The sequence below is a fragment of the Vigna umbellata genome, chromosome 1, assembly GCF_029865625.1.
Source record: "Vigna umbellata cultivar VRB3 chromosome 1, Vumbellata_1.0, whole genome shotgun sequence".
Classification (NCBI taxonomy): domain Eukaryota; kingdom Viridiplantae; phylum Streptophyta; class Magnoliopsida; order Fabales; family Fabaceae; genus Vigna; species Vigna umbellata.
In genome coordinates this window covers 50,400,403-50,426,660 of record NC_142165.1, presented here as the reverse complement: position 1 = coordinate 50,426,660, position 26,258 = coordinate 50,400,403, and the positions used below count along the sequence as shown (strand labels likewise).

The following is a 26,258-nucleotide window of genomic DNA, read 5'->3' as shown; positions in this document are numbered from 1 at the left end:
TTCTCAGATCCCATTTTATTGGATTATCCAATTTAGTCCTAAAAAATTAAAATTTAAGTCAGTTGAGCTCCTATCTTTAAATTGACTTAATGAAGTTAAGTTTTTATAAAGTGTGACATTGACGTGGCCAGTTTTGAAACGTGACATTCTCATACCTTTGTACGTGGAATATATAATTATAAAAAATTCTGAGAATTGAAACCCAAATTAAGATTTATCATCTTCAACCTTACCTTTCACCATCTTCAACCTAGCGATGTTCAGGTTCATTGTGAAATTTGGTTTTCACGAATTTTTGGTTCATAAATCCCAGTAAAATAATTATGGAAAGACAACACTGTCAACTTAAAAGACCCTAATTCAACTAATGCTCAAAGAAAATTCTTCATCTTCGAGAACCACACAAATAAAATAAAAAATCCAAATCACCCTCTCTTTTAGACAACATCTCCACATATTTTCCCCCAAAACCCAAATAGAAAGCGTGTATCTTTCCATTAACCAACCCAGTAAATCACTAACAAAAAACTCTAACCATAACATAGCGAAAGTTAACTACTTAAGGAGATTTTATCAAACATTCCCAAATTCACAGCTCCCTAATTAATCCACAGAAACCCAGAAGTCAGTCAAAGCTTAGATTTTCAGCACAAGTGATGGGAGAACCAATTCGATCCACCAATAAATCAAAAACAGAATAGGGCACCATAGAAACCCACATAAAAAATTATGGGAAAAAGAAACATTTTGCGAGAACCTTTTCTTCATCAGGTTCCCTTCATTTCCACCTTCTCCCCCTTTCGTGTAAACCCTAACTAACCATTCATTTTCTTGTTTCATGCAGGAACGACGGCACAGAAGATCGCTATAGCGTGTTGATAAAATTTGTCGATCAATTCGCCGCCGATGAATTTTACAGCTATTTCAATGGCAGGAAATTTTCTCCTGCCGAGGTGAATCAATCTTGATAACCTTTTCACATTTTAATTTTTATTCTGTATCCGAACATTTTAAACGATAATCAAAGTTTTTTGTCTAGGGTATTGAAGAAGATTATTAAAGAAGATATAGAGTATGAGATTGGAAGAAGAGGCGACCGAGTATGGCTTGCGTTTAGCGTCTAGGACTCTTCAGGTTGTGAAATTTGGTATTTCTATGTAGGTTTGTTGTGAGGCCCGATTCAAATGTAATTTGGAATTGATTTTTGGATTTCTTTTCAAAGGCTTGATGCATAGGGAAGAAGATTTCTGGGTGATGGATAGGGAAGATGATTTTTGGGTGGTGCTTCATTGTAATGGAAGATGACTTTTTTTTTTAATTTCTTAATCAAACATTTTTCACGTCAAACTTAACTTAATCTCGTTAAGCCAATTTAACGGCAGGGATCTAATTGAGTCAATTTTTCACTTATAAGGAATAAATTGGGGAAACCGATAAAATATTATGAAGGTGATGACTTGGGTCCAAGCCCATCAAATAATCAAGGCCCAAATACTAGAAGCTATAAAAGCACACCCATCATCTTGTATGAAGTCACTTTTGAAGAATATTGAGTTTTACTCTGCTGATGCATTTTCAGCACCCTAAACTCTGTCCAAAAGTCACTTCTATGAGCTTTCCTTCTCCATCTAGCTTCCTTTCAGTGGAAGGCCGCCTAAGCTAGCTTCCACCCACACCAAACAGCTCTTCAACCATCCTCTACACCATTGATTTCACCTTTGCATCTTGCTGCCCCAATCTGGTTTCCATCTTCCGCTGCATTCCATTCATCACCCTTGTAGGAGCAACCTCATCAAGTGGTATTCAGAGCTCCGATTTGTTCTGCATCACACGCTTTTTGCTTTAGTGCACTATTACATTGATTTTTGGGTTTCAATAGATTTTCAATCGAGTCATTTAATTGTTCCAAATTTTATTCAATTTAATTTCATCATTTTAATCGGTTTATTCATTTGTTTTGAGTATTTTCATTTTGGAAATCTGATCTGTCATGTTTAGTCATGTCCAATTAATTCAAATTGTCAAATTCTGAAGTAAATTAGTGCTTGGATAAATTTGTGTTACTTGAATGGTTATTCGATAGCTGCACATTATAAGAGCAAGGATCCAAAGAGCTCAAGTGCAACCTGGTTCCATCAAGTGCAGTACCAATTTTCACAGTAACCAAATCTGATTTCAATTTGTTTGAATCTACACGTGTAAAATTGAAATCTGGATATATTTGAGTTGCTGCAAAGTATGATGAGTGCATACCAAATGAACAGTACATTGTCCAAGACAATAGCAATTGGTTTTACCATCCCGCAGAATCCAAAATTCAGTGCCTAAGCAGCTTGACCAAACTACACCCTTCTTTGTTTGAGTTTCTACATTTTTTAATCTGTCCAGTTTATAACTCTCTGCTGGACATCTTTAAAATCATTCCTAGAGTCTTGTTCAAATTTAAATTGTTGTTCTGGAGTCATAAGACTTGTTTCCAGTTCCATTTGAATCTTCTGTTGAAATTTGGTTGGTGAATTGAACCAATTTTGGATGTTAAGAGCAACTCATAGAGTGAAATTTTGATTTGCAAATAGTTAGCCTCTGCTGGCAGCTTATACAAGTCATATTTGGTAAAATAAAGTTGCTCAAATCATAAAATTAAGTATCCAAACTTGTTTGTGCAAAATGGCCATTCAAACCACCAATTTTCCAACACTTTTTCTGATATGAGTTGCAGAAATTTGTGAATCTTTGCTTGCTGTGATTATTGCATCAAATTACATCTTCAATTGGTAGCAAAAGCTTGGTTCATTTGATTAAAAAGAAGTGCACAAGTCAAAATTCACAATAGACTGCATTTTAAAAAGTTGTGTGAACCAATGCCAATAAAATTTTTTTCAAATGTGATGCACATTTTACAGAAGCTCTCTTAGGCATTTCTTCAAACAGTTTTGCCTATTTTAAAATTGAGTTCGAATTAGCCATCTCTACAACTTGTAATTGTTTCTTGCTTTTAACTCCACTCTAGAGTCTCTCCTAAGTTCATATTGAGTGCCACCTTTCATTGAAAACCACTTAATTGTTTGATTTGATTTGTTTGAAAATTTTGCACATCAACTGTTTGATGAAAGTTCAGTTGTGCATTTTGGTTTAGTAGTTTCTGGCAGCAGCAGGGTTGGATTTTCTTACGTTTTAATCACTTGAAGGTGGTTCTTTTGAGCTCTATTTTTGGTGCAGAATTATCCAGGCAGTCCTCCAACACTGGTAGCATCCTAGGAAGTGGAGTGGAGCAAGGAAAGATCAACTTTGGAGTTGATTTCTGGTGCAGCAGTTCACGTCCTTGGGTCTGCACAAGTCTCTGATTGTTGTAACAGCAGAGTGCATTTCTTGTCAACTGTGAGATTAGTGTGAGTCAACCAAATTCACTTCCCTTGAGAGAAGCCAAAGCTTCCACACATCATTTATGTTCCATTTCTTTGTTGTTCCAATTCATTTGATTTGTAAAGCACTTGTAATTGGTCATTCAAACTCCAAGTGTTTTGGAAGAGTTCTTGGTGCTCTTTCAACTCTTGGCAAACCTTTTCTTGTTTGTGCTTAATTTTGTTTTGCGTGTTTAGGGTTGACCTAGGCTATAAAAGATTAAAATCTAAGCCTGGTCACATTAGAGTCCGAATATTAGGAGTCTAGTTTTGATTGTTTGTATTTTGTTTGAATCTTATCCATTGATTTTAAAGGTGAATTTAGTTTAAAGGGTAATTAGTTAGTCTAAGACATCTCTGGCAAGGTAAGACTTGGTACTTAAGCAACCCTTGTGGTTCACCTCTCTTACTTGGAACTTGTCTAGGTGAAGCTTATAACCCTTTAGATTAAAAAAACTTTTAAGAACAAATGATGTCAAGTTATAGGTCTTATAGGAGTTGTAATTTTAGTTTTGACAAACCACATACTTTCAAAGAAATGATTGAAACACTTGAAAGAACCATGAAATATTGTACCTTTTGGGAATTAGATAAGATTGAGTGTGATATATATGGTCAAGCTAATAGGGAACTTCCATTTTTTGGTAGAGACACAAGTGCATTAACCTACATAGCTTGGGAAAAGAAAATTAATGAAATACATCCAGTTTTGGCTAAAATTAATGATCCTTGTAAATCCTATGCTTTTTCTAAAACAAATGAAAATTGTGTTCCTAGGTTATACATTTCTAAGTATGAAGGGTATGCAAGAGAGTGGTGCGATCAAAGGCAAATTAGTGTTAGACAAGGTAGAAAATCCTCCATTCATGATTGGTATGAATTAAGAGCTTGCATGAGAAGAATGTTTGTGCCTTTATCATTTAAACAAAACCTAAAGCTAATGAGAGAGAGCATTCAAGAGGGAAAATCATTTCTTAAAAATATAGACAAGTTTCATCATATGGAAAGAGAGTTTAGAGAAAAACTTATGACATTCTTGAATGAGGGAAGTACACGAAGAACTGAGAGAGAACATAGGGAATACAAGAAAAAATAGAAAGGATGGAGAGAAGAAAATAGAGAAGAAAAGAAGAGAGAAGAAGAGAAAAGAGAGAAAGAGAAAAGCTTGAAAGAAGAGAAGATGAAGAGAGAAGAAGAGAAGAAGAAAGAAGAGAGCAAGAGAGCAAGAGATAAGAGAAGAAGAAAGAAGAGAGCGAGAGAGACGAGAAGAGGAGAAAAGAGAAGAAAAAGAAAAGAAAGAAAAGGAAGAAATTGAAAGAAAAGAAATGGAAGAAAAGGAAAAAGAGCAACTACGAACAACTCTCCTCCTACACTCTCAATAAAACCTAGACTATTAAGGGGAGGTTTTCTATCCTTTCACTTTTCTCCATTTATTTTTGAGTTTCAAAAATTTCACTTTTCTTTTAAAGAATTTGCCATTTCACCTTTAAAAATGTTACAACTTTCAACACGTGGCAAATCAAAACTTGAGTTATGGTTACCTTTCTGGTTACCACTAACTCAAAACAAAAATAAAATTTCAATTGAACAAAGGTTTCTTTGTTGTATTAAAATTAAAAATTTTAACATAAGAAAATCTTCTTCTAAACATATTCTTATATGCATCTTATCGGGTCAAATAAAACTAATTAGAGATATGTTTGATGATTATTGCAGATTGATATTTGATCCAGGAGGGACTCTTGTGAAGCCAACAAAAATAAGTCCTCACAAAGACAAACCATCAGATTTAAGGACAAATCCTTTCCAAGGGGGAGGGGATGATGACTTGGGCCCAAGCCCATCAAATAATCAAGGCCCAAATAATAGAAGCTAGCCAAGGAAAGCATAATTGCAGTCCATGAAGGTGCGCCCAACGCAAGCCCTAAGAGTGCTTAGCCCATCTTCACTTTGTAGCATGTGTATTAGGTGCTTAATTATATTTCAGCATGAGTTGCACACAAGGACACATGGCTTGTGATCCATTATACACGACTGATTATAAGCTCAACCTAGAAGCACTGAATGGGTAGTTGAAAGTGCTATAAAAGCACACCCATCATCTTGTACGAAGTCACTTTTGAAGAATATTGAGTTTTACTCTGCTGATGCATTTCCAATACCCTATACTTTGTCCAAAAGTCACTTCTATGAGCTTTCCTTCTCCATCTAGCTTCCTTTCAGTGGAAGGCCGCCTAAGCTAGCTTCCACCCACACCAAACAACTCTTCAACCATCCTCTACACCATTGATTTCACCTCTGCATCTCCACTGCCCCAATCTGGTTTCCATCTTCCGCTGCATTCCATTCATCACCCTTGTTGGAGCAACCTCATCAGAAGGGGTTTAACCTAATTTTTACGTGTGCTTCAAATAAATTATCAATTACAATTGTATAACACTTATAAACATTTTTATAATCTAAATAACATTTAGAAGATCATTCTTATTTTGTGTTTAGAGAATAATTGTAAGCATAACAGAAAAAAAAAAGAATATATTTTTATTTTTAGAAGATCAGTTATATGAATTTATACTATTTTAATTAGTAAAATTAATTATTCCAAATTTTAACATAAATGTTATATAATCAATTTTAACTAATAAAGTTAATTATTTCAGATTTCAACATAAGTTAAATTAATTGTTTAGTTACACTTTAAATAGTGTCCTTAGAACACCGGTTAGTAGAACTCATTAAAAAATATTAAAAAGTAGGCTTAATAGTCTTTTTTTTTCCCTAAATTTGCTTATTTTTCTCAATTAGGTTTTTTTTTAAAATGTGTCAAATTAGTTTTCGTTTAATAAATTTTGCATTGTTCCTTCCGTTAGATATGTTTTTTCTCTCTCATCTGATTCTCTCCAACACTACACACTTTCTTTTTCTTTTGTGAGATTCTCTCTCTGGTTCTCTCACGTTCACACACCCTACACATTTCTTCATCTCTTTCTTCTTTCATTTACATTTCCTCACTTTATAAACACCAATTCAGTCTCCAAAGTTACGTAATCATTCCCATGCAAAATCACACACTCCTTCCCTCCTTGCTGCATTGGTCCGAGAATTTCCATTTCACACTTATTTTTTTCCTAGTTACCATCTTATTTTCTTCTTCAACTTTAGTTCCTATAACTCCTACAACTCTAACAGCCAGTGTCTCCTTCTCCTCAACCTCTCTTCACTAGTATTGCACCCTTTCTCTAACTCTCTTTCATTTTCAACGACCCATTCTCTTCCTTCTCTTCCTCTTTCTCTTCTCCCATAATACTATTTACATATACCACTTCTCCAAAAACACATACTAACATTCTCACTTTATCACCACTGCACTCCAATTCCCACACATGCCTTCAAAATAAATCTTTTAATAACAAAAGCCATGCATTTTAACTCTTACATGATGATGGCAGTACCTCACCTACATTTAACTCTTTGAACCCATGTGCCCCATATAAGCTTCTGCACCATCGAATACGAAGCCCACCAGACCGCGTTGGAGGGAGTGTAGGTCACGATGGAAACCCCGAATCCCCTGTAGAACCCTCTTGGATCATCCACACCCAGAATTTTTCTGAATGCGTCAAAACCATTTCTGTAGCACACTGCAGAAGGAAAGATCAAGAATCAGTAGCAGTGTTCGATGCCCATTTGTTCACAGGTTAGTACTCTCTCTGGGACATGGTATAAATGAGAGAATTCATTTATGTTAACTAATCAAGCATTAATCATATTATATTCATTTTTCTAAATTACTATTCTTAATATTTTTCTTAGCTTGGGAGAAGAAAGAGTGTATAAAATTTATTGTGATTAATTTTTTTTATAATAAGTACTTGCAGTATTAAGGTTCGAGTAAATATTAGTTTTTATTTCAGGCAAGATATCTTATTTAGTTCTTTTAAATAAAAAAGTTGTCTCTCTTTTTTTATTCTAAGAAATGGTCAATGAAATCAAATTAAATTTTACAAAAATGGACCATAAACACAGCATAAAAACAGTTAGGATTAATGAGATGATGGATTAAATTTAAATTACTCAATTTTACCTCCTTGTACCATGAGTCTCTGGCTAACAACATCGACTGGGGTCCACACCAACTGTGCCACCATGGCAGAAGCTACTCCTCCTGCGGCATTAGCGAAGGGTGGCGGAGGCGACTTTACTCTTGGTGACTTCGAGCGCCGACATGTAAAGCGAATCTTAATTTGTTAAGTGAATTTGGGTTGCTGAATATAATGTGCCATCTTGGAAAAATTGTCTAATGAAGTTTAATCGAATTAGTTAAAGTGTTCATTGAATATAACTGTTCAATGAAGTTATTAAGCCTAAATGGTATAACATTTAGTGAAAGTTATATTAATATAACTGTTCATTGAATAGTAACACTGTGTAATGAAAATGAAGATGTAAGGAAAACTTTAATTTATCTTATCTAATTTATTCTTAACGCACTTTCTTTCTTAGGATGATTTTATTAATAATGACTGAATAGCACAACCCATATGTTAACCAAATTTATGATAATTTATTGTGTTAAGTCATGCCTATAAAAGAAAAGACTTCTGAATTGCTCTTAACTGTTTCTTCTACAACTTTTCTCACACTATACATACATTTATCCATAAATTAAATTAAATTATATGCAAAATATGAAGCTTCAACACCTTCACTTAAAATATTTATCCATAAAAAGAATTAGAGATTGACAAAATTCAATTCCATAATTTCTACACTTTACAACTAAAATTAGTTTCTAACTATTAGTTAAAAACATTAAAATTAAAATATTACTAGAACAATATGATGACTATCATGCATTGAATATTCAAATTCTTGTAATATCGTTTTTTAAGTATGAAACAAAGTATATTAGAAATAGAATACACATCTTATGCACCTTCATGATCTCCAATGGAATTTATCATTGTTTCCAACAATAAATGATAGGTATAAATACCATGATATAAAAATGTAATCACTACAGCTACCTAGACATTTTCAAGATTAGTAGCACAAACAGAAAATTTGTTCAAGAACATGTTTTCCATTGAAAGAACCATTTGAAATAAACCTGTATAAAGATTCAAAGCAAAAACTAACGAAGACACATTCATCATACGATAATAAAAGAAATTGCACTAAAATTAATAACAAATAAACAAGATTTATTCACACATGCGTACATACAACAAAGCCTCATGCAACTTCACTTCAGGAGGCTAAAAAACATAAGGGGCAGCTCATGTATGAAACAAAAAAAAAATTGTCATGTATCACTCCAGTTATCATCATCTTCACCATCATCACTTGCAACAACCTGAAAGTGGATACTGATCAGATGCAAAGTGCAGAACCAATTACATAATAGATAACAAGAGTGTATTGACAAATACCTGACGAATTGCATTTGCCTTTTCTAAAATTGCTGTAACTTTAACGTTGGCAGTGGGACCAGTTGCATCATTTGACTTTCCTGTTACTGTGGGCCTCAGGTTGAAGGCCTGAACCAACAATGCAAAAGTTAACAACAATAAACACTGTTACTTTGTTTATAGATAAATTTGCAAGATCATGTTCTGGTTTGATGTGATGTAGACTCCAGAGTCAAAAATTGTCATTTTGAGGACTAATTTGATGTGAAAAATTTAAGTATTTAATGAACATTTTGATGTATTTATAGAGAAAGACAAACTTGATGACACTTATATCTGTGTGGATGACCAAAATGTTTATTTTTACCGTTGAATATATGAGATTATAACATGATTACATACTTTTGTCCTGATTTGATATAGGAAATCTTCTCTTTCATCAGTCTCCTTTCCCATTCTCAATTGGTTTGTTTCTTTCTGACCCTTCAATATCTGCTGATCCGGCTGCAGGAAATGCTGAATGAGACGAATGCGCTGTTAGATTCCAATGTTCATCATTGTTGCATAAATAAAATGTTCAAGAAAAAGGTAATAACAAAATGTTACCTTGTTCTTCAAGTTATATATAATGTTCTCATAAGACTCATGACCATCGTCATTAATTTGTATTTGCTCAACCTTGGTGAACCTAGGTTGCTGGAAGACAGTAGAATCTGAAAGACTGTGATCATTAACAAGTTCAACATCTTCATATATACAATGCAGTGTCTCGTTTGTCATATCCAACTGCGGTTTTGAGACCCACCATTGCGTTGGAGGAAGTGGAGGTGGTGGTGGAGGCGCTGTAGGCTCTGCATGCCCATGTTGCATAACAGCATTATTGAATTTGGAATGCATTTTACTCTCTTTCTCAAGTGCAGGATTAACATTATCATAACTTGGAAAATCAAGTAAAGGCCTGGATAAAGAATGCTCCATGCCATTAGCCGTATAAGTACCGTTTCCACTTTTGACATTGGTATCATCATTGGACACAGACTCAGTTGATGACTTTCTGCGAGGAGAATCATGTACCCCATGGTCACTGCTTCCAGGAGTTTCATCAGATTCCCATTGATCAGAGTTATAGTCAGAGCGAGGGCTTCGACAATCATCGGATATATACGGAGATGATCTACAGAAAGTGTCGTCATCATCAGAGTGAGAAACTGAGCCATCCAGAGGAATGGAAGAAGATTCAGGGACCAACTGGAAAGAAGGAAATATATCGTTTACGCTTTCATGACGATTATTGCCATCAGGAAATTTAAGTTTTAGTTTGGAGGTCTCTAGTCCAACGATGGGATGGAAAGATATTTTCATATGTTCAAGTGGAGGTGAAGGGGGAAGTGACTTTATAGGATATACAGAACCATCTTTCTCTTTGAAAGTGGTTGTCTCAGGAAATGACTGTCCCACAATACCATTTTCTCCACTCTGTTCCAATAGAACTTGTTTCAGAGAATTATAATGTTCTGATTTTTCATCAAATGAAACTTTCCGTTGAAAACTATTTATTAGTAATCTACGACTAAGTCCAAACACTCGTGATGAGTTTTCACCAATTCCTTGGTCGGTTTCAGTGCTGTCCTTTGTATCAGGGGCCACTGGAAGACCACTTCCAGGAGCAATTACTCTGATTTCCCCTGACCCGTTCCTTTCGGTCTGATCAAACCCATTGCTCTGCAGAGAATTGCCATTTGTGTTTTCAGAGGTGCAAGCTTGGTCATCATCATGGCATGTTACGAATCTAGAAGTTCGCCCCTTTAGAATCTGTTCTGCAACCTCTTCTGACGTTGATTCCTGTTCCTCTTTATAAACATCGCTCTTTTGCATTGTATTGTGACCTGAAGCACCGTCTGGTTCACCTTTTGTGCTCAAAGGCCCTTGACTAATAGAATTTGACTTGTTAAAATCAGGAGGTTTTGATGGCTCAAGTCCTAATAATCCACCATTGGTCCAGAATCTAACTGAGTGATCAGACAAAGACTCTTTACGTGTCTCTTCATATTTGCAGATATTGGAGCTGATCTTACCTGCTTCCTCATCTGGCAAAGTAGTGCTATTAGAACCAAAAAATGATACATTGGTTTCAATTGGAACTGACACAGCATCATTAACAGAAGTCGGACCAATATAGTTATTGGTGCATACTGAGTGATCCAAAACAGAATTTCCATGTGTGTGAGGAACCTGTTCACTGGCAGGAGTCTTAGAAGGATGTGATTCAGTTATAGTATTGGCTACTTCTTTGCTAACAGAAACATCTGATGGAGTAACAGATGACAAATTAGATGCATGTGGGCCTGATGTGCAAAGAGAAACGTCTTCCATAGAGTCAGGTAAGTTACTGAACATTTCTTTGTTTAGGGAAACTGTGTCTCTGGTCGTTTCTTCATTGCAAGTAAAATCTGATGGATTCCCAGATCCCAAATTAGATGAATGTGGCTCAGATGTGAGAGGGGTAATTTCTTGCGATTCGGGGGAATTCTTGAACGTTTCTTTGTTGAAGCAAACAATGTCTCCAGTAATTTCTTCACTATAAAGGACATCTGATGAACTCCCCAGTCCCAAATCAGATGCGTTTGATTCTGATGTGAGAGGAAGGATTTCTTGCAATGAATCAGGCAAGTTCCCAAACATTTCTTTGTTGAAGGAAACTGGATCTCTGGTCATTTCTTCACTATAGGAAACATCTGATGGACTAACAGGTGCTGAATTAGATGCATGTGGCTCTGATGTAAGAAGAGTATCTTGCAGTGACTCGGGCAAATCCCTGAAAGCTTCTTTGTTGACAGATGCAGCGTCTCTTGTTAAGTTTTCGCTATCAAGGAAATCTGATGGGCTTACAGATACCAGATTAGATGCATTTGGCTTTGATACAAGATCAAGAACATGATTCTCTTTCAGTGATTCCACTAAATCCTTGGCTGTTTCATCATTTGTGGGAACAGTATATTCAGTCTGGGAAATGACATCAGAAACATTATTGTCCAGTAAATTAGGAGGAGATTCAGTGTTTCCATGAGTGCCATTTGAAGTGAATTGTTGAACCTCTCGTTTTGTTATATAATCAATATCGTTTTCAGATTCTGATTCAATAGTGTTGAGAGCATCCTCGTAATTATCAGGTTCACTGTCAATATCACCAGTTTGAACCCTGCTGAAGACTAGTTTCGGGTTGCTTTCTTCATTAAATAGGATATGATTGTGGTCAATATTTGTCATGGTAACATCCTCGTTCACATTCATATCTGAGTCATGTTTTTCCACAGGCCTCTCTTCTGGAGTTTTATCTATATCACTGGCTTGACTTTTAGATTCTACTATCTCTTCCTTTTCATCCCAAGTAACACCAGATGTGCTAGAGGCAACTCGTTTTTCCAACAAATCATGTGAAATCCTATCCTCTATATGAGAAGATACTGATGGAAGAGTATCAGTTTTCTGTGTCAACCTACTAGATGATGGTTCTTTATAATCTGGCACATCAGAACGCACAGAATCACTTGGATGGAAAACACATTCAATGTAGCCAGCACCAGACTTTGAATCAAAAGAATTTGAATAATGTTCTAGATCTGACTTCGTTCTCATATCTATAGTAGAGGCTGTTTGTGAGGAAGAAGTCCGCCCATTGATAGCAGAAGAAACAGATTGCATTCTGGGTAGTCATACAATATGTAAGTGTTGATTTTGAATGAATAACTAGTATGCTGACGTTAACTATCGAATAGACATTTATAGATGTAGATATATAATACCTGCCACTAGTGCTATGTCTCTGTTCACCCCTTAAAATTTCTCCATTCCTTCCTGACCTTTTCTTCTGTCCAACATTTTTTGTTAAGCACCAAGGAATTGTTTGCAAAGAAATCAATGAATGCATATGATCGGAAAGAAACTGGGTTAATGATAATCTTCTCACTTAAAGGCTAGGATCATTATAGTACCTTGCTTTTATGAGATTTCCTTGCTTTCTCAGTCTTCTCAGTGTAAGATTCATCTGAATAAGCAGATATTCTTTTAAAGAAGGTTGGATCTGAGTATCTCCTGAAACAAGATCCTGGGCCACCAGTATCAAATCTGATTGACACATGGAATGTTTCATTAGCCAGTACAGCACACTTGATTTAAGCATGATTAGTTGACACAACTCAACTCTTTCAAAACTGAACAGAGATGGCAAATGCGACAGGCACGGTACCAGTCCAAATTTGCATGGGACTAAGATAAAGTATAAACTAATCTTGCTCGTAGTTTTTAATGGTGTTATATAACGGGATAGTGGTGCCCTTGCCTGCTACAGGAATTGCCATAGTGGAGCAATTTAGTGAGTAGTTGTAGCAGACTAAATAGCTGGCTCTATAGGGGAGGTACATCTTCACGCAGCCAAAAACAGAGGCATTAAAGACTTTTCAGGCGGCTAATTTTGGAATTGTAATTCCAAAAGTGAAATCTATAACTGTCATAGCAGTGAAAATTGTAATGAAGACTTGGATTTAGAAGATGTTGATCATGATTCTTATCTAAGAAATTTCTATTCGACTGTAGTTGGTATTTACTTGTATGTTTTGTTTAAGAAACCTATGATATGATGTTTTATTGTTAAGTATGAATGTCATTAATTTTGAGTAATTTTTATCTTTTTTCAGAATTTATATGCATATAGTATACATTATATAAACAATATAAAAAATTTAAAATAGCTGTTATTCCACTATGGCAATTTCAGGGCTGGCCGCTATGCACCACTATCTAGAGTTTGAACAAGATTGTAAATTTTTATTTCAGTACCTAACTAATATTGCTATTCTCAAACAAAAAGACAATGGGGGAAGGGAATTTAACTTACTTATCAAGTAAGTGTACACGTGGAGGTTGACGACATTCTTCATATGAATCCATAATAAAATTAGGCAAGTCATTGTATATGAAATGATTTTGGGCAGGTTTTATGCGTTGATGCCATTCACAACCTGAAAGGAAACTTCAGTATTAAGGACTACCATAATCTTTGAACATTGAAACCATGATCATAAATAATGTAGTATTCCACAATTTAAAATAAAAATATATGGATATATGCTATCTAGAAAGTTCATAAATCTAGCTTAGTGTCACTTGACGGTAATCAGGTTAAAAATAATCTAAAATAAACATTACTTTCAAAATTATATTCATTACAAGTTTGAGGTGTAGCATCTTTCGCAGATCAGCTGGCATGCCAAACAACTCACATTTCACACAAAATTGATATATACTAAACATAATATTATATGTACAGTAAATCATGACCATATTCAACAATCACCAGCCTCCAATTAATAACAATAAAATGACTCATTGAACATATTGAAGGCATGAATACTAAACCAACCATGGCATTTTCCGCTTTCTTAAAGTTTCGGTTTTTTAAGAAATTAAGGGCTTGCGTGCTAACAAAGATCTATATTTTAACAGTGGCAAATACAAAGACAAACGAAATTTCTCAAAGAAATTTCCCTCTGACAAATGAAAAAGAAAGAGCAAACCCCAACTAAAGTGGATATCACGAACCATGTAAAGAAATTGAAAAATTCATATCAAACAACATAACTTCAATATGATTCAGCTGCCTGATCAGTACAATACTAGACAAACCCATGAAAGCCCTTCACATCACTTCATTGGTACAAACTATAGTATGTCAAACTGTCAGTCTTTAGTGATGATTGATATATCAAAAGATTCTATTCAAGGAAACAAATCTAGAAAGCTTGTTATATGCTCCAATATATAAGATGGGAATAACCATCTCAAATGCTACTCTTGTTTATTAACTAAGGCATCGATAGGCTTATATCAGAACTTGTAAAACCAGTAGTAATTTGCATTCCACAAAATTATTTAGGTTGTATTAATTTAAAACATAACACATTTTCTTTGTCCAAATTTATTTTAAGATATGTTCAAGAGGGGCATTGGTTCAAATCTTAGAATAGCCTCCTGACTCCCATTAGGCTTCCCTTTATAAAATTTCGGGGAAAAAAAATGTATTTTGTGGTTTCCATTGTTCTTTCAAATAAATTTGGTTTGTAAACTTCATCAGGCAAAATACCAAAACTCTATTTTCTAAAGAAATAACTTTCAGAATTCAAAATTAACATATTCAGAATAAAGAAAACAGACTCTCCAGTAAGCACATAGTTTGAGATCATTGCTTAAAATAACCATACCAGCAGTGTAAGCTAAATGTATGTGACTTGTTTGTGCCAAAACAGCCTTCTCCAAGGCAGGTAGCGAAGCTTCAATGTTTTGAACACGAACCATCAATCTATGACTCCTGGAAGCTGTTGTCAGTACTTGCTCCTGCAGACCATGAAAAACCTCTGCCGCAAAACTACATTTAAAAAAAAAATTACTTATGAACATCATACAAATAAATAAAAAAGGAAAAATAGAATTACTTCGACTAAAATCACACAGGTATTGAACAAGGTTTCAACAAGCATAGAGTAAATGTCTCAGTTATCAGCAAGGATAATATTTGAGAAATAACACACAAGATCCCACATTCGTTCCGCTCTTCAAATAAAATAAAAATACAATCAAATTGCTCCATTGTCCAGCTTTGTCGTCAAGCTTAAGGCAAATATGGCAACTTAAAATCTAACTCTTCTAGAACCAACCATAGTCCAATTTCACTGAAATCTAAATCAAAATATAAGTTTTTTGGATTGTAACTCGAATCAAAATAAGTTATGAGGGTCCAAAAAACTAAAATTTTCACAATGCCATTTGAATTCCATTATGGACTATACCTACAGCTGTTTAGCTTAAGGATGACATTATAAGTTTAGTTAACATAGAAAACCTCAAGAAGAAATGGAAGAAAGAATCAAAAGTTAGTTCACAAGAAGGAACAAGAAAGCATTTTTTGACAATCCATTCCACGAAATCATTGCAACTCGTGAACCACTAAACTCTAAAAGGCGAAATGAGTTTGAGGGATTATCCAGAGAGCAACCAAGGTCGAGCTGTACACACTACACAACCTATAAGATTCTACACAAAGCTCAACCGAAAACAAAAGTCAAAGAGTATTTTGTCTACTTACCAATTGAAATTTGGCCCAAATACCGAAAAAGCCCGACCTCAATTCCAACGGCTAATTACCTTTCACCCTAAATGAAATCCAACCTTATTCTGTCACATCTAAAACCAACATTCTCAGCAACCTCCAATTCTGTACCTCATTATAGACTCGGTATACTACAGAAATTAAGCAACCCCATTTCGCAAACAACTCGCATAAGCATAAAAGTTGCAAATTTCACCTATTTAAACATACCCAGATAGAAAAAAAATTATATTGAAAGAAAACATACTCAGCAAGATCACCGAGTTGCCTCAAGATCCCAACAAGACCAGCCACAGCCACACCATCCAACACAGCTTTAGGGTCCTCTCTGCTGGCCTCTCTGTACAACTCGGGCTGCCCTAAACTGAACTCATTCCTCACCTGCAACCTCACCAGAGGCATCTTCCTCACACTGAAACAGCCAAAACCCAAAACAAGTTACTTTTTTTCCTCTTTTATTTACTCCCTTCTGCTTGATAACTCTCCTGCCGAAAGCAATGAATGTGCGCGTGGGCCGGGAAGCATTAAATGAACGAATTATGAGAGAAACCAGTAACAGAAAATAATAGAGATTGTTGTTAGAGTAGTATTTGTTTACTTTTTGAGAGGTATTAGAATTTAGAGAAAGAAATTAGGTGGGTGTGTGGATTGGAGCAGCTTAACTGCCAAAGGGAAGAGACAAAGAGTGAGAAATCAGGTTAAGTGTACGGATCGTTGAGGTAAGGGAGAAGAAGGACATTGCCAACTCTGCAAGCCATTCTTGAACGGAAATCATTGTCTGAGAAAACATATGTGAACAACAAAAACTACCATAACACCCTCACTCTTTCTGTAAATGCCTTACGTGTCCGGAAAGTGTTGTGTGTTGAAATGACCGTTTTGGGTCTGCGAACTGTCACAAAACTGTTCCTTTCTGTGGCTCCCCTTCGACGTGGGTACCACATTCTTTTCCAGGGTTGGTCAAAATGGTAAAACACAGACGGACCCTAATGCTGGACATGAATCCGAACATGTTCTGTTTTCGAATTTTTATCTGCTCAACTTGAAACATTATTATCGTAAAAGAACAAGCTTGTGAAAATAAAAAATAAAAAACACCAAAATTTGATAATAGCGAGAATTACTAGAACTCTACGTATGTGGATAATGCAAGATAGTGATGTTTATGAACGTGAAAATACAGTGTCTGGAGTGACAACAATTACGGATGGAATGGTTTTTCGATGTTTCAATTTCAAGGATTTAATGGTAAGATCGACATTTTGTTTTATGTGGTGCGATGTGCATATCTATAATGCTAGAGGCTTAGTTAGTTAAATATTGAATGCTAAAACGAGATTAGTGAGCAAAAGATGGTATTAAGAATTTTGTTTGAATTTAATTATAATGGAAAGTTGATGGATTTGAAGAATAGTGAGTAGTACATAGAGGCTAGATACTGGATTCATAAATGAATAATAGGAAAACAGGTGAAGTTATTTACTTCAGCTGCTAAGTAATGGTACTCTCTGTAATCTTTTCTTGTTTGCTAATTAATTCGGTACTAATAAGGAGGGACAGAGAAAGAGGTAATAGAAGGAAAACGAAAGTGACAGAAAGAAAGAGATTTGTCATTAATAACAGTAAGGAAAAGAGCGAACAAATTCTTATGTCCTTTACATTACATCATAAATGCAGATTTTTGCTTTCTTTCTGGAGTTGTTAAGAAGCTAAAGAGAAATCCATTTCTCTCAAAACTATCTGTCTCTTCTTGAAACGTAATTTTGAATGGTGTGGCGTGATATACCAAAAACTAGATATTTTGGTATGTGATAATGTGAGCTGGTTTTTATGGACATTAAGGTCAAAATATGCAAATTCCAAAAATGAATGATTGGTGAAACAGTGAACGGTAATAAGAAAAGGAGAGAAATTCTCAGCAAATTCTTGAGGCATAAAAAACGAGGATAAGTCTCTGTCGTTCGAAAGAGTTGACAAAGAAATTTGGAGGAGAGGTTAAGAATTTGGTGAAAGGTTTGACTTAGAACAGTTACCAAGAATCTTTATTGGCTTTCACTTCACCCAACAACAGGTGCCATTTCATTATGATTAGTACCAAAATTATCATTATATTATACACACTTAAATATTATTAATTTTTCTTCTCTCATTCTGTTTGTATAGTTTCTACCAATATACATGGTGTCAATTGAAACTCATTGTATCAATTGAAACTTATTGTATCGTCCGGTCCTCCCCATTCATGAACCGAACGTCTATTCGGGTCGACCATTGAGATCGAGCGTCCAAGTTAATGCTGTCCGGCCACACATGGACCGAGTGGCCCTCCAAGGTCGGCCTTTCATAAATCGAACGTCCACCCAGGTGGGCAATCAGGACCGGGCGTCCAGTGTGACCGGACAGCAGAGCCAGATGGCTGCCCACCCAGGTTGACATCTCTGGCCGACCATCCTTCCCAACCGACCCGCGCTTGGTCGACTACACGGTTAAACGCTAATGACTCAATAAAGCCCTTAACAAAGATTAAGGTATGATTGGGCCGTTATCAGGCCCACGAAAGGTAAAAGCCCATTACAATCAGTATAAATAAAGGTTCCAGGTATGAGTTTTGGACAGATTCCTTACGATGCAATATATTCATGCATCACAGACCGCTCTGTCATATTACTGACTTGAGCGTCGGAGTGCCTTTGGCAGGTACCCGACCGCCCGGCTTGGAGTAGGAGGACGACCACCTGGAGTGCATAGGGAGAAACCCTTCCCAGCGCGTCCAACCCTCGGCCAAGAGGTAACCGTCCGTCCGGTCTTGGCCCGGTCTTCTTCAGTTGGTGGGATTCAGCAGTGTCCGTCCGGTTCTCGTCAGCTCCTAGTGCTCCCAAGCGCCAGAGCCGCTCGATCTGCTTCAGCAGGTGAGAAATCAGTCGTCCGCCATCAAGCATCCGTCCGATCCGTTGCATGCGAAATCATCCATCCGCCAGTCTTTTCCGTTTGTGAGTGAGTGTTTTAACAGGATCTGGATCCGGTCGAAACACTCATCATAATACATTTTTATTGCATGAATTATATGGTGTGCAAAGAATACTGATAATATATACATTATTTTCTCCAAAATATACATAGCTTTTAAATTTTAAATTTTACATTTTTTATCAAGAAAATGTTTCAAGTTAGTGTGTTCATAAGTGTACATAATAAAAAGGAATCCTTTAATAAATTCAATGGTGACTATTCTGGTAGGCAATGAATGCACTTTTTTTTTTCCTGAAATTTTTAAGAAAATCACTTCAATCCATTTACTATTTCCAAATTTTAAAATGGTATTAAATAGTATTTTGTTTGAATTTATCTACATCTTAGAAAAAAAAATGTAATATTAATTATTATTTTAATCAGTAAAAGGTATGTTTATAGAAAGTACATAAAACCACAGTAAAAAAAAGGTATATATTAGATTGTTTTTTCTAATAATAACATATCTTTTAAAAGTTTATTGTCCAAAACCACTCATGTAGAGGCCATGGTGATATTTACGCAACATTTTTAAAAGTGGCAAGGTATTATTTGAAAATATAAGCTTAAAATAAGTTGTATTATCATCTATAAAAGTACCATTTATAAATATTAGAAAAAAAAAAAAAAAAATATATATATATATATATATATATATATATATATATATATATATATATATATATTCTTCCATTTTAAAATGTGATAAGATTTGATAACAAACTCGTTGACATATAACTTTCATTTTTTAGAGTTACATGATAATACTTAAGAATAATCGAGTCTCCAAATTATTAAGAAGAAGTGCACACCTCTTTAACTTTGAAAACAATTATGTCAACAAATGATTAAATTTTCAATATAATTCAAAATATTTAAAATATAATCTTAAATAAAAATACATCCTTATATATAGTATAATAAAATAATTTTTTTAGCAATACCATTTGTTTTTGGGGAATTTAGTCACTCAATATTCAACTCTTTGTTACAATTAAATCACTTTAATATGAATTTTTCATTGTTAGATCATCGAACTAAAGTTTTTCAATTTTAATTGGAGTATTTTCATATTAATTGCATATACCAATTTCATCCATATACTCAATGAATTCAATTGTTTTTTATGTGGATTTTCACAAGAATCTCACACGTAACAAGTCAATTCTTTTGTTTGTTTTGAAATTCTTTTGATGAATATGAAGATAGAATATATTCAACAATGGATGAAGTCAAAATAAGAAAAATGATTGAATTCAAATGAATGGATGTGACGATAGATGAAAGTACAGTAGAACAAAAAGAACACCGAAGTTGAAGAAAAAATAAACTACCAAAGAAAATAAAGAAACTTGTAATAAAAAACAATGAAAATAGTGACCCAAATTACAATAATCAACATTGGTTTAGTCATTTTTTTGTTCACAACGTTTTAGCATGTATCAATTTCACCCACACATTCAATGAATTCAATTGTTTTCTTGTGTGGATTTCCACAAGAATCTCACGAATAACAAGTCAATATTTTTTTTGTTTTAGATTTTTTTTTTGAATATGCAGGTGCAATATATTCAACAATGATATTCACCAATGGGTGGAGTAAAAAATAAAAATGATTAAATTCAAAAGGATGGATGTGATTAATGATGAAAGTACACTAGAACAATAACATCACCAAAGTAAATTGAAGAACAAGTAAATTACCAAAAAATGAAAAGAAACTTGTAACAAAAATCAATGAAAGTGGTGATTCAAATTCCAACAATCAACACTAGTTTAGCTATTTTTTTGTTTGTAGCATTTCATATTGTATGATTTGTTTCAAATTCTAACCCTTCCTTTAAATGATTATAAGATTTGAATTCAAATTTGAATAAACTATAAGTAACTACCCTACTCGTAGTGGTATCAAAGTTCACATGACCAAAGTAGTTATTATTCACTAAACCTTCAACTCAATTATTGCTTTGTTTTCTCGGTTTGTTTCTTGTTATCGATAGATATCTTCGATTCACATTTTCCTTTGATCAATGTTTGACAAAGGACAACTAAGTGGTTTGTAAAGATTTATATGTCTGTCTTATGACATCCATCTTATAAAGAAATACTTGGTAAAATTTTCCTTCAAAAATGTCATCTTTGTATAATATAGTGAGGCTTAGAATGCACGAGACAACTTTCAAATACCCTTAGAAGGCAATTGTGTCCTTCATTGATGACATCTTGTGAGGCTTTCATCCTCAATCTTCATAAAGTTAGGCTTTCAATCGATAAACCAACATAAAATTTGACTTTCAATTGTCCATGTATAATTTACCATATAAGGTTGAAGACTTATAAACTAATTCTTTTAAGGTCAATTGACCATCAACCTGAGTTGACTCAACTCAACCTTTAGCTTGGACTAACTTGGCTCAACATTTGGCCTAGGCCAAATTAGCTTGACCGTCATCTTAGACTGACTCAACTTGACAATCAACCTGGACGAACTTGACTTGACTTTGGTCTCGACCGACTTAGATCACCTTCGGCTTAGGCAGAGTCATCTTGACCTTCAGTCCAAGCTGACTCGACACGGCCTTCGGCCTAGGCCAACTTGGCTCCACTTTTGGAATGGACGACTCGACTTGATCATCAACACAGGTTGACCTGTCTTGCCCTTTGGCCCAAGCCATCTCGGCTTGACTTTCGACTTGGGGCGACTCGGTTTTACCATCGAGCATGCCTTGGCTCGACCACTAATCTAGGCAACTCGACTCAACCATTGGTTTAGGTTGACTCGACTCGACTTTGATCTAAGCTGACAAGGCTCAACTTTCAACTTAGGCAAACCTGACTCGACCTTCGATTCAAGTTGATTCGAGTCCACCTAAGGCCTGAGTTGTTTCGTTCCACCTTTGACACGGACCGACTTACCTCAACCATTAACACCAACTAAGTCAACTCAACAAATTAACATAGAAATACTTGACTTGACTTTTGACCTAGACTGATTCAACTCGACCTCCGTGATTGTAATGATAATGGAGTGAAAGAAAATGAAATTTTAAATTTATTATATTTTGATAATATTTACAACTATTCTATTTTATTCATTTAAAATACTTTTCAAATTTTTTAGTTATTTTAGTATAAAAAATTAATTCTTCAAATAAATGAATTATTTTTTAAAATATAATATTAAAAGTTATGGATTAGAAATAGAGATAATATAGGTTAAACTCTTGAATCACCTGATCAAAACTCTTAGGAAACTCAAAAGGGAGATAGTACAAGTCCACTTTATTATATAGTAATATCTATCGTTATTCTAAAAGAGTGCCACAACGGCACTCTACTCTGCCATAGTGGAAAGTTCACGCTGTTGCGTCACACTAATCAATGCCCATAACATGATTACTCCTTCAAATCTATCTGTTAGGTTTCACAATATTCAAAACGATAGAACTCATATTTTACTTATCATAAATGAGATCGATCTTCAAGTCATTGGACTCTGGAAAAAGTATGTGAAAGAAAATATAATAATGTGTGACAGTATAGAGAAGTAAGCCAAGGTGTTAACATGTCTTTAGGAATCTTTGCCATAATTAAAGGGTCCATCACTGCTCAATTAATTATCTAATTATTCCATTAAGCTGGAGGACTTCAATTTTTCATTTCTTTTATCTTTTCTTTCTGCTTTTTAATTAATGTATCATTGCTTTCTTGTTTATTTTTGTTCAAATATAGCAGCACATAGAAAGAAGGGCAACTCTAAATCTCATTTTGTTACTCTATATGTACCCCTTCTTTCTTCTTATTTTTTGACTTTAAAATAAAATAACAAACAAATCAAAAAATGAAAAAATATTCCAAAAATATATTCAATGTTATTTAATCATAAAATATAACATAAAAATAAAATTTACAGAATATATAAATGTAAAATATTAACAAAAAACTATATAAAATATTAACCAAAATAAATTAAATATACTAAACATAAAATATTCCATACATATATTTTTAAAACAAAATTTAATACTATAAATAAATATAAAAAATACTAAATAATAAATAATATAAGGAAATACAATTTATAAATTTTAAACAAATTTAATTAAATATAATAAAAGAAAATAAAACAATAAAAGAAACCCTAAAAACACAAGCAGCGCGGCTCCAAATGCAGCCACTGTAAACCGCAAGTCGAAGTGTGGCTAGTCTCCGCAGTTCAACTGCCGAATGCCAACCACAGGTCCAACTGCGGCGACTCGTCAACCGTAACTCCAAGTGCGGTTCTCATCCCTCCCTACCGCACTTCCATGTGCTGCGACTGCAATTCCATGTGCGACGATGCCTGATCCGCAATTCCAAGTGCGGTTAAGGCCCCAATTTCTAAATCTGCCCTTGAAGTTAAATCTCTAAAAAGAAGAAGATCTACACTATTGCACCAGAAGAACTTAAAAACAAATAAAGTTGGTGATGAGGGAGAAGGAGAGGAGTGCGGGATGAAAAAAAATGTGAGCTTCAAATGAAATGCGACAAGAATAGGCAAGGAGGAGGAAGGGAGGAATGGGTGTAAGGTTTACAAAATAATCTGAGATGCGTAAGGCTGAACTCAATTAGAAAGGAGTGTAGGGCTGCTTTTTCAATTTAATCATTAAATGAGTCACCTTTTCTAAAATAAAATATTCTTTTTGAGAAGGATAGAGTTGTAAATAAAAAAAAAGGTGCAGGAAGAACCACATCTTGTGCTATCTCATTTATTTAAAACTATACGCATCCCAAACCAAAATCATATTTACTAATTCATATTGCAACTGGGTTAGTTTTGTTTTTTAATGTCCATTTTAAAAGTAGTCAAATTGTAAATTGTGATTAATTAGGTGTGTTTAAGTGTTACATAACAAAGGGTAGAACGAATTTTAAAGAAAAACCATTCTATTCAATTTAACTATACTTTCATCATCGGTAGTATAGATTATATTGGTTTAAATATGTTTTAAAATCTTATGAGATATAAGAAAATTAAGAACAAGTTTGTTGTTTTTGTTCTTTATGTTTTAAATCATCTTTAAACATGTTCGTGTGCCTAAAGCGTACCATAAAGTGAAATCTTCTTAAAGTAATTATTCTCAAATAGAATAAAATAATAGTAATTATTTTTGTACAAATACTTCTTCTCAAAGCATTAATTTGATTAATCTTTGTCTACATCTAGCTGGATATGAAACTCGAAATTGAATAATAGTAATTATTTCACTCTTGTCTCTGATAATTTCTGTCTACATTAATCAATAATATCTTCTACCAACTGTGTTTTTCTATTTTGATCACCCCAAACTCACAAACTCTTGGAAAATCGAATTTTATCAAAATTGAAATTTACTGTGTTTGTATTATTCGTATATAAGGCTTTCATAAAGCATATGATAAATCACTTTAAAATAGGTGCGACGTTTCGATATTTCTTGAGTTTGTTTGTTAGTTTGTGTCTCAAATAAGATTCGAAGTCAATTAGGTCAAAGGTTAAATATTTTTTTTAAAATTAAATAAACTGAAGAAAAATATACATATTAAATAAATGGCAGACAGAGATAACAGATTCACATGATATCCACGTGAGCTACATACTCACCCCACCAATAAAGATAATACATCTTCATTTCTATTAATAAATTAATGTGGAGGTTTCCAAAGACATTTTTTCTAATATAAAAAATTAATAAGCCACCAAAATTTATACCAGAGTTTGGTTGGCTTCCAAGATATGGTACATTTAAGAAGATTTTCGGATAAACTTAAATTTTATATTATATTAAATTTAAAATTTTAAAACAAATTAGTTTATAATTTTAAAAAAAATTATCCATTACTTTTAATGGTAAACAACCATTACATAAATGTGTAATCTATTTTTCATAGGTGACCATACAATATCTTTAACAAGTTATCTCTTCTAGTAATTCTTTCAACTGTTAATAATATTCAAATATTAAACCTTACATCAATACCACATATCTTTACAAAATACTCAAAAAGAAAAAGAAAGAAACTGAAGTTGTCATAAAAAATATAAACTACTTACTTAAATAAAATATCAGATAATCTAATCATAATCATCGCTTTGATATTTCCCTAAAACTATAATATAACTAATATATTATATATTAACATAACAATATTTAAATGATCTCAATGAGAATTAAAATATATTTAAGTTTTGAGAGATAAAGTTATAGAGGTAAACATTTATAGTCTATTTATAGACTTATTACTTTTTTTTTTTCAATTTGGAATTTATTTTTACAAAACTCAGGTATATTCTAATAGTTATATTGTTAGCAGACTCAAATAAAGGTATATTCATAAACTCATATATGTTGTTAATAATAAAGGAAATTAACTAAAACCCGTTCATTCTATTTTTAACAATTGAATCTCATTATTAAATATTTTTATACACTTTATATATATATATATATATATATATATATATATATATATATATATATATAGTCAAGTAAAACGATGAAAAAAAATCAAATTAATTCTATTATGAATAAATAAACTATTTTCCTCAAATAAAATAAATTTAATATTATATCTAAATTGATTTTACTTTTTTACTTTTAGAGTAATGATAGATTGGTAATCACTTTTATTTACAGAGTTATTAAAAAATTAATTATTTATAAAAATTCATTGGTTCAAATGTGATTATTATTATACTATAAAGAGGATTATTTTTTTTTTCTTTACAATTTTTTTTACCTTTTAATAATTATGTATTTTTTAAATTCAAGTAATTATTCATAATAAAAAAATATTATAAGAGAATTATGAATTAGATGAAAGGTAATTTTAAAATTAAAGTGAGTGTATATTACAATGATAACTTTCCTGACATCTATTTGTAGGCCCAATTTCTACCCAGTGGTCCAACCAACATCATTAGCAATTGGCAGAGTTACGGACAGAAATGGTCCAAGAGACCATGTAGCGTTAATTCCCAAAAGCCCACATTTTTCACCCCTTGGCTTGGGTTGAGATCATTCTAAACATTTTCAACCTTCTAGTACAACTTACAACAATTGAAGTTCCAAATTTAGGATTCATCCGATTATGGAAAGGAAATCAAGGACTATGAAATATGTTGGCAATCAAGCGTAGTTGGAAATGTAAGTGCGTTGAAGTTTTATATAAAGTAAAAATAAGAAAATTAAATTATACAAATATATTATCTTAAGATTTTGAATTAAAAAGGTTTAATTGCTTCCTTTGTCCCCA

At 33.6% G+C, this 26,258-nt stretch overlaps 1 protein-coding gene and 1 long non-coding RNA gene across 4 annotated transcripts; one reads left to right on the top strand and one right to left on the bottom strand.

Annotated features, from left to right (window-relative positions):
• Positions 1–406: 406 nt before the first annotated feature.
• On the top strand, positions 407–5,836 carry LOC124847721 (uncharacterized). 2 transcript variants are annotated; one of them, XR_007029644.2, is made up of 4 exons: positions 407–771; positions 845–953; positions 1,040–3,389; positions 5,118–5,836. It is a non-coding gene; the product is annotated as an uncharacterized LOC124847721 (long non-coding RNA). The 2 variants fall into 2 exon arrangements; XR_015783310.1 differs by lacking the exon at positions 5,118–5,836 and having other exon boundaries at positions 419–771; positions 1,040–1,799; positions 3,220–3,721.
• A 2,720-nt stretch (positions 5,837–8,556) lies between these two features.
• Positions 8,557–16,742, bottom strand: WAVE2 (SCAR family protein). 2 transcript variants are annotated; one of them, XM_047325276.2, is made up of 9 exons: positions 16,222–16,742; positions 15,070–15,233; positions 13,707–13,830; positions 12,805–12,937; positions 12,616–12,677; positions 9,419–12,515; positions 9,215–9,328; positions 8,834–8,941; positions 8,557–8,757 (listed from the first exon to the last, which is right to left on the bottom strand). In XM_047325276.2, exons 1-9 carry the CDS (start codon positions 16,374–16,376, stop codon positions 8,707–8,709), a joined length of 4,008 nt encoding a protein of 1,335 aa, XP_047181232.2. In that variant the 5' UTR covers positions 16,377–16,742; the 3' UTR covers positions 8,557–8,706. The 2 variants fall into 2 exon arrangements, with proteins under 2 accessions (XP_047181232.2, XP_047181231.2); XM_047325275.2 differs by having other exon boundaries at positions 12,616–12,680; positions 16,222–16,741.
• Positions 16,743–26,258: the final 9,516 nt, after the last annotated feature.